Source organism: Poecile atricapillus, chromosome 1 (genome assembly GCF_030490865.1).
Source record: "Poecile atricapillus isolate bPoeAtr1 chromosome 1, bPoeAtr1.hap1, whole genome shotgun sequence".
In the NCBI taxonomy this organism is placed as follows: domain Eukaryota; kingdom Metazoa; phylum Chordata; class Aves; order Passeriformes; family Paridae; genus Poecile; species Poecile atricapillus.
The window spans coordinates 49,201,075-49,209,504 of record NC_081249.1 but is presented as its reverse complement, the minus strand read 5'-3'; the positions used below and the strand labels follow the sequence as shown (position 1 = coordinate 49,209,504).

The 8,430-nt window shown below is 44.4% G+C and overlaps 1 protein-coding gene across 2 annotated transcripts; it reads left to right on the top strand.

Moving 5' to 3' along the window:
- On the top strand, nt 1-7,671 carry CLN5 (CLN5 intracellular trafficking protein). 2 transcript variants are annotated; one of them, XM_058832376.1, is made up of 5 exons: nt 160-301; nt 2,044-2,185; nt 3,190-3,355; nt 4,522-4,747; nt 6,533-7,671. In XM_058832376.1, exons 2-5 carry the CDS (start codon nt 2,118-2,120, stop codon nt 7,042-7,044), a joined length of 972 nt encoding a protein of 323 aa, XP_058688359.1. In that variant the 5' UTR covers nt 160-301; nt 2,044-2,117; the 3' UTR covers nt 7,045-7,671. The 2 variants fall into 2 exon arrangements, with proteins under 2 accessions (XP_058688368.1, XP_058688359.1); XM_058832385.1 differs by lacking the exon at nt 2,044-2,185 and having other exon boundaries at nt 1-301.
- The last annotated feature ends 759 nt before the right edge of the window (nt 7,672-8,430 follow it).

Here is an 8,430-nt window from a genome sequence, read left to right as displayed (position 1 = left end):
GCTTTCCCTCGGGAGGAGGGGGAAAAGCACCCCTGCTCGGCCAGCTCCTGCCTGCGGCCCGGGTTTGGCGGGCAGCGCCGGCCTCCTCGGCCCCGTGGGCGGTGCTGGGGCGGCCCCTTCCCGCCCGGCCTCCTCCGGCCCCGCCGCTTCCCCGCAGCTGCGGGCCCGGCTCCGCCATGGGCGCCGCTCGCTGCTCCCGGCTGCTGCCGCTGCTGCTGCTGCTGCTGCTGCTGGCGCTGTGGGGGCCGCGCGTCTCGGCGGGGCTCCGCTCCCCGCGGCGGCGCTGGCCCGTGCCCTACAGGTGAGTGCTGAGGCAGGGCCGCCGCGGGCCCGACAGCGCTGCGCTGCTGCTGCTGCTGCTGCTGCTTCTTCCCTGTGTACTAGACTAGAAAGGCCGTGGGAAGCTTCCCCTTTTTAATCTCGGCGTGCTAACCATTGACAAGGTATTTGGCGTGTTTGGCTCGTCAAGGGAGCCGTAGTGCCGTCCCAGGCCGAGAGGTGCGTTTGATCTCAGCAGCGGTAGGGATTGGTGCCCCGGGAGTGACTGCCCGCCTTTAAGCACGCTCCTTAAAGCCCGCAGAAAAGGTGGTGATGAGGAAATCAGGGTACGGTTTGTTTTGCTTTTTAAATTTAACTTTACGTCATGCTTCGTGACAAATGAAACGGCACAAAACCCCGTTCGCTGCTCCAGAGCGGCCTGAGCTCCAGAATTCCTGATGGTGCCGGGGACAGCAGGAGAGACTACACACTGTGGTGTGAAAATAGCGATAGATTTGTCTGTGCCGGGGAAATGAGCCCCTTCAGAAGAAGAGCTACTCTTGATTGTTTATTTTGTGCGGGTTTGCTGTTTGTAAAGGGAGTAGTTATCAATGTTTGACTGTAAATTAATAATGCACACCTGAAATTTTGAGAGCCTGTTGTGCAATTCCCAGCAGTTAAATTTATGTCAGGTGATGCCTGAAGGAGCTGATCTTGCAGTCACGAGTTGTTGGGATTTTCCAGCAAGTTAAGTAGTTACAAGGCTGGGTCTTGGGATGGTCAGATTTGGAGAACAATCCTGTTGGTGGGATATACTCAGAAATGTAGGGTTTTGATGTTTCTTAGGTAACATGCACGTACCTTCTTGTCACATGCAAGGTGCAGTGCAAGGGGTAATTGAAAATGTGTGCAAGCTAGAAACAGGACTTGAATGTGTGGTAGTCCTAAGTCTTTGTTTTCTGTGTGTTTTTTTTCAAACATACTCATTTAGGGTTTGGGGATTGTTTTTCCCTTCTTTGTCTTTTTCTCCCCCCCTGCCCCCTGACAAAATAAAGGCAGACATGCTGGAGTTGCAAGTAAGCCTGGGGAAGAAGTCCCCAGGGAAAATCTCTGGTGCCTCAGCTGAGCTGCTGGCTTTGGTATTGTTCAAGAAGTCCTGTGTCCTTGAGTCATCTCATGGCTGGGGTATTTGTGTCAGTAGCCCTGGGTAGCTGAGTGTGTTAGACTCTGGGGCTAAGCAGACAAGTTCTGGACAAGCTGTGCATGCTAATTCCTTGGTAACAGGAATATAGGAGCCTTAAGTGAGATACAGTGAGTGACTCTAAAGGAACTTGGAAGAGGAAGACTTGTTGCAGTGGGTTGACCTGGATGGATGCCAAGTGCCCACCAACTCAAGTCATTCCATCACTCCCCTCTACAAGTAGATGGGGGAACGAAAATATAGCAAAAATTTCATGAGCTGAGGTAGGACAGAGAGAGGTCATTCATCAAATACCATCAGAGGCAAAACAGACTCAACTTTGGGATATTGACTGAATTTGTTACTAATAAAATCGGAACAGAATAATGAGATGTGAAATAAATCTTTAAAACACCTTTTCCCCACCCCTCTCTCCTTCCCAGGTTCTCCCTCCTCCCCTAGTGGTGCAGGGAGATGGGGAATGGTGGTCACGGTCATTTAATCAGATGCTGTTCCTGCCACTGCTCAGGGGAGGGGAGTCCTTCCCCTGCTCCACTGTGGGCTCCCTTCCACAGGAGACAGTTTAACATGAACTTCTCCCACAGGCAATAGTTCTTCATGAACTGCTACAGCATGGGTCACTCTTCCCTGCAGTCCTTCAGGCACAGCTTGCTCCAGTATGGGTCCTCCAGAGGGTCACAAGTACTACCAGGAACCCTGCTCCAGCCTGAGCTCCTCTCTTCATAGGTCTGCAGCCTGCTCCATGGGTTCAAAGCGTTCTTTAAGGCATCCACCTGCCCCAGTGTGGTTTTGTTCCATGGGCTGCAGGGCAATCTCAGCTCCAGCACCTGAAGCAGCTCCTGCTCCTGCTTCTTGGCTGACCTTGGTGTCTGCAGGGCTGTGCCTCTCACATATGCTAATCCTGCTCTTCTCTGGCCACAATTACATTGGTGCAAAAACTTTTTTTTTTTATTTCTTAACTCTGCTATCACAAGGTGTTGCTGTCATTCCTGATTGTCTCAGCCCTTCCCAGTGCAGAGTCCATCCTGGAGCTGGTTGGCACTGGCTTTGCCTGACATGGGGAAAGCTTCTGGCAGCTTCTCATAGAAGCCACCTCCATAGCCACCCTGTTTCCAAAACCTGGCCACACAAGCACCATGCACATGTCAAAAACATTCTTTGCTGTTCATATACGGTGTGATAAGGAAGTGGATTGGGCCTTCAATTTTGTTTCTGAGATTTAATAGGAATGAAATGGGAACAATGATCCCATCTACGGTATCTAAATTAGCATAGAGGGATTAATTCTCTTTCTGATCTTGGCAATATTATAGAGTCAAAATAGCTGTATCTGGGGACCTCTTACTATAGAATAGCAAGAACAAAGTCAATCCCTGTGTAAATAAATTGCCAGGATAATGTTTTTGAGGGAGATCTCAAACTATCCTTTACCCAGCATCTGTGTCTCTGATCTTGTAAGTATGTCACCCTTTGTAATCCACATTATTTCCACTCCTTCACAATCAGTACATGACTTGCATTTGTGAGCCTTAAGTTCTGAAATGCTGTTTATGCAGATGTGCATCCCAGCAGCCTTATGAAGCTGTGTACTCCATGTTGCAGTGTCTGGGTCACTCAGTCTGTCTTTGGGGGTGCTGGACACGTAAGCTGTCCCCCTCAGGAAGCCATGGCAGTTACTCCAGCAGCAAAGCTGTGCTTGTCATTCTGTGTGCTTCTCTTTCTCAACACAGGCGCTTTGATTACCGTCCAAAAGCTGATCCTTACTGCCAAGCTCGTTACACCTTCTGTCCCACTGGCTCTGCCATTCCAGTTATGAAAGAAGAGGATGTCATTGAAGTGTATCGATTACAGGCTCCAGTATGGGAATTCAAGTATGGGGACCTACTAGGACATCTGGTAAGGTGATGTTTTTAACAAAGTTATAGTGACAAATTCAGCTGAGTTTAACAGCAGGTATCAAGAATGGGACCTGTAAGGCTGGGATATGCTCGTATGGATGAATATTAGAGCACGCAAGCTAGGCTATCTGTTGGGAGGATACTTAAAGAGTACCAAGTTTCTAACAAAATGTACAGGATTTAGCTCAGCTAAAGACAAGAGCATGAAACCCATCATTGGTGGGTTTGAACATGTTCCCCCATGTAGCTGCATAATGAGTGCTTTGTATACGGACACCATTATGTCTTGGATGTCTCTTCTTCTGTGCTATCACTGCATCAAGAAAATACTTTTATTTGTCCCCTTATATCAGATAGAATAGTTGCTTAGTGTCTTAATGTTTCTCCTGTTAAAAATTCACATATTTGTTTGGACATTGGTATCTGTCAGGAGCAGACAGCCAGCTGGTTGGAACAGTGGATCATGAGGAGTTGGTTGCTTTTTTACAGCTCTTTCTTGAGTGTTATTATCAGTATGGAGTTGAAGTTTCCATTCATGGAGTCGTGCAAATATGAAGTCTCAGCTTTAGTAATATTTATAGTTATAGCAGTAGCAAAATTAAAAACATGATTCAAAGCATGATTCCTAACTAATAAATGCTAGTGAATCAAAACAAAGCACAAAGAGTCAAAAATGGAAATAGATACAAATATTGTTATCTCAGTTTTTAACTAAGTTTGGATTTATGATTTTACTATACAGCTTTTAAATAAAGTATTTATCTCATTAGTTTCATGGCTTTCATTAGCAAGATCTGGTTTTAATAACTTGGTTCTGTTCTTTATTTCTCTGATACCCCCATGAAGTTAAGGATTTAAAAGTCAGCTTGAGTCTTGATGATGAGCTCCCACTGAGTATCTGCCTCCAAGTGACAGAATTTACAATGGATAGACAGCCACTAGCATGATGCTCTGATAAAAGTATGTGTGTCATGCAATCTGGTGTATTGTGCTTCAGTGTTACTGAATCCAAGATGTTATAGGAGCTCCCTCCCCTCTTCTCACCCTGTTACAGAACAGCTCCTGAGCATCTTACCTTCTGTACAGGTCAACCTGAAGTTGTTATGAAATCAAAGTTTTGGTGATTTGGTTCTTTGTTTCTTGGTTGTTTTTTTTATTTTCCAGAAAATTATGCACGATGCTGTGGGTTTCAAGAGCTCTCTAACAGGCAAAAACTACACAATGGAGTGGTATGAGCTCTTCCAACTTGGGAACTGCACATTTCCACATCTGCGGCCTGGTATGGATGCACCATTCTGGTGTAACCAGGGAGCTGCCTGCTTTTTTGAAGGAATAGATGATGCACACTGGAAGGCAAATGGAACTTTAGTTCTTGTGACCACAATATCAGGTAAATTTTATAGATGCTTTGGATATTAATACAAAAGAGTCAGCTTTGTCTTTTGTAAAGCAGTATCTTTTAATTTATGTTCTGTAGACTGCAGCGTTAGTCAATGATGCTAATTTCAAACACTCTCTTGAATACAGAAGTGGTGTGAGGCTGCTGCCTTTTGAACAATTCACACTGTAGAGTTGTTAAGTGAGAGTTGTTTGGTGTTGCTGTACAAAAACACATGAGTCTCTTGAGTATAAAAATAGCAAAACAGCTTATACAGAGTCATTATGGACTCTTTTCACATGGCTTCACCAAAACAAAATCTTCTATTGTGAAGTAGCAAATGACTGCTGAGATAGAAAAACTGTTGAAAACATGTTCATTACTGAGCAAACAAGTACAGTATATTTAGAAACAGTCTCAAAGATATAAAAATATTAATCTCTATTTCTGTGTCTCTCATTATATGTCCTAAAACTGTGAAAATGTCCCCAATAATAGGTCTCTGTCATATGTTGTAGAACAAACCTAGGCCTTACACCTCAAAATACATAGGTGATCACCAGAAGAGTCTCCTGGTATACATTCATCACTGCAATCCTGAAATAAAAAGGTCATCCAAATAAATCTGATTGACTACTCTAGCAATAGAGTGAATGACTTACAAAAAAAGTTCACTGAGGACTTGGAGAGTTACAGTTTGTGTGACCAAAACCACTTAGTTTATGAAGTTGGTGTAGTGTGCAGGACACAGTGGAGTCAGCTTACAGCTCGTGTGATGTGGCACTTTGTGTGTGCCCACTTCCACCCTTAGCAGCTTTGCTGGCCTCAGTCTCTGCATAATCCATCCAGTGCTGCTAAGAAATTGTAGGCAGTTCTTTAAACAAGACAGTAAAGTGGAGCTGCTTTCCTGTGAGTTTGTAGCTCGTGACTGAAGTATTTGATGCCTGATATGGTTGGATTCTTATGTATGAGTACCAAGTTAAAATTTTTCATACATCTGGAGAACTTGTCATGCATCCTCTCTGTGGATTATTTGATGCCCAAGAAAGGCGAGGCTACACTGGTGCCTCATGGAGGCATTGTTACAGTCCTCCTCACCTCTCACTTTCCATTTCCATGAAACTTTTAAGGGAGCAGCATCTCTGAGAGTTTTCAGTTGTCTGAATTTCACAATAGCTTTCAGATTTCTAGTCAAAGAGGGTGAGTGGATGCAAGCACAGATGAACAGCATCATGAGCTGAACTTGCTCCCTTCAGAGAGCAAAAAGCATCCCATCTTAGTGGTCTTACATCGCGCTCATAATTTGGCTCAATTCAGCTTTGCCAGCTGTGGAGCTGCTAAATCAACAGGGTGTCTCAGTCTGCATCTGTTTTGTGAAGACATGGAAATTTCTGCTCTGAATTTTTGAATTTAATTAAAACTTGAAGTGCAGAAATGTCTTTTGGTCTGGTGAGCATTTTGCCAGCATCTCTTGTAGGCTGTACTACCTCTGCCATGTTTGTCTGCATGGATAAAGCAAAATGAGAATTGTCACAATTCTCTGATGTTTGAATGTTCTGGCATAGTAGCAGGAAAAGAATCAGAGAAAGAAATTACAGTTTCAATAAGCTGCATGTAAACGTAGTTTATTCAGTGGGCTATCCTTGCCCCTCCAGCCTAAGCCTTGTCTCTGTGTATGGTGAGGTAGTGCAGGTAAACTTTTTCGTGGGGGCAGGTGAACCTTGAAATAGATGGAAAATATTTTGAATCCTGTATTTGTTAGCTCATCTCTGCAATACTTATTTTCATCTCTTACAGGAACCATGTTTAATGAAATGGCACAATGGGTAAAATATGACAATGAGACTGGCATTTACTATGAGACCTGGACAGTTCAAGCAAGTCCTGACAAAAGGTCAACAGTGTGGTTTGACTCCTATGAGTGCTCCAAGTTTATACTGAGAACCTACCAGAAGCTAGCTGACTTAGGAGCTGTATTTAAGAAGATACAAACAAACTATACAAGCATAATTTTATTCAGTGGAGAACCTGTTTATCTGGGGAATGAAACATCTATTTTTGGACCAGGAGGAAACAAGACACTGGCAGCAGCTATACGGGACTTTTACAATCCATTTAAACCTCACCAGAGTGTCAGAGAGTTTATTGTGGATCTTTTCAAAATAATTGATCATGTCATCTTGAATCATCAGTTTTACCTCTTCTACAACTTGGAATACTGGTTTTTACCTATGAAGTCCCCTTACCTCAAAATAATTTATGAAGAGGTCCCTTTGCCTGTTGGACGCAAAGCATCCTTTGGTGTATGACTGCCTAATGAAGAACAGAACTTGCCTTATGGCAGAATATTCTGAAGGATTTTGGAGTGCTACCATGATGATGTTAAAGGGTTGTATGTTTCACTGCTGACTAAAACATTGTGTTGGAAGGCTTTGCTGTACCAGGTGAAAGACTCTGCATTTGTTTTCATACTACCTGTATAACACATTCATGAACGCTTCAGCATCGCTGACCTGGCCAGCTTCTGTGTAAGCATGGCCCCTGCTGCCTGAAGGGAGACTGCAGTGGCTCCTCTGGCTGAGCTCTGCAGTGCCAGAGGGGGAATGGGGAGGCAGCTGCCTGCTCTGGGCTCAGGTGCTCTCCACATGCATGGCCACTGGCAGCAGATAGCAGCTGGCCACCAAGAGAGGTGGGACACAAGCTACAAGGACTAACTCGCTCAACATGAGTGTCTTGATGTGCTCAGTTCCTTCAACATGTGCCTTACACTGATGTTCCTGTAGTTCTTTGGTTTGTACAGCTGGGACCTGTGAACTATTCTCTGGTATTCTGGGGCGGTGAATGTACAGGAGGATGCCATGGGTGACGCTTTTTCACCACTTTGTTTCCTTCAACTGCACTGTAAACACAATACAGGTGGCTCTTCTTCAGTTTCATGTGTGTTCTGTGGTACAGATAAAAGCCAAACTGCCTCTTTTGATGTTCAACTGATGCATAATGGCAGTGTTCTACCAGTCTACTGTCTTAAAGTCTACTTGAGGCTTCAAATTGCCAAACTACCACAGTCAGTTTAATGGAACTTGTGTATATTGCTTTAAATTTTTTCAAAAAGCATAGAAATCTTAATATGAAAGAAGCAATGACAGCTTGTGGGGCATCAATAGTGGAGTTAAAAATCCATGCTTGTCACAGAGCTGCCTCTAAAATGTGACTGCAGCCTGTTGCTGGCAGTGATGTTTGCAGTAGTGGTGCTGTGCCAGCTGTACTGTCCTTGAGTCCTGTTCCAGGCTCAGCCTAGAGCACCTTGGCAACTAGTTAGTTCCCTTTAAACCCAAGGGACCAAAGCCAGAGGAACACTGTCTTTCTGGAGACTACTGAGGTGCCTGCACACAGGAAAAAACACAGCTGCAGCAATGTAATCATCTCCAAGTGTGCACTGCTCACTTTGATGCTTTTTTTAAAACTAGCTGTGGAATAAATTGTGCTCCTGCAGAGGTTATTGCTGTCTTGTGGCCCAGCAGGAACACAGGAACCCAGCTCTGCAGTTTCATTTGGCTTGAGCCAAGCTAAATAGCCTGCTGCAGCCAGAGAGGAGAGTACACAGTGCTTGGATTAAAATAATTAGAATGGCTTCAATTAAATGGTTTAAATTAAAAAATTACCCTTGTATTCATAAAGTCACTAAAATTAGTTGA

Coding starts and splice junctions, on each gene's coding strand:
- CLN5 (XM_058832385.1), top strand. CDS start 177: ATGGGCGCCGCTCGCTGCTCCCGGCTGCTGCCGCTGCTGCTGCTGCTG. Junction 302..3,189: donor CGCTGGCCCGTGCCCTACAG/GTGAGTGCTGAG, acceptor TTCTCAACACAG/GCGCTTTGATTACCGTCCAA. Junction 4,748..6,532: donor TCTTGTGACCACAATATCAG/GTAAATTTTATA, acceptor CATCTCTTACAG/GAACCATGTTTAATGAAATG.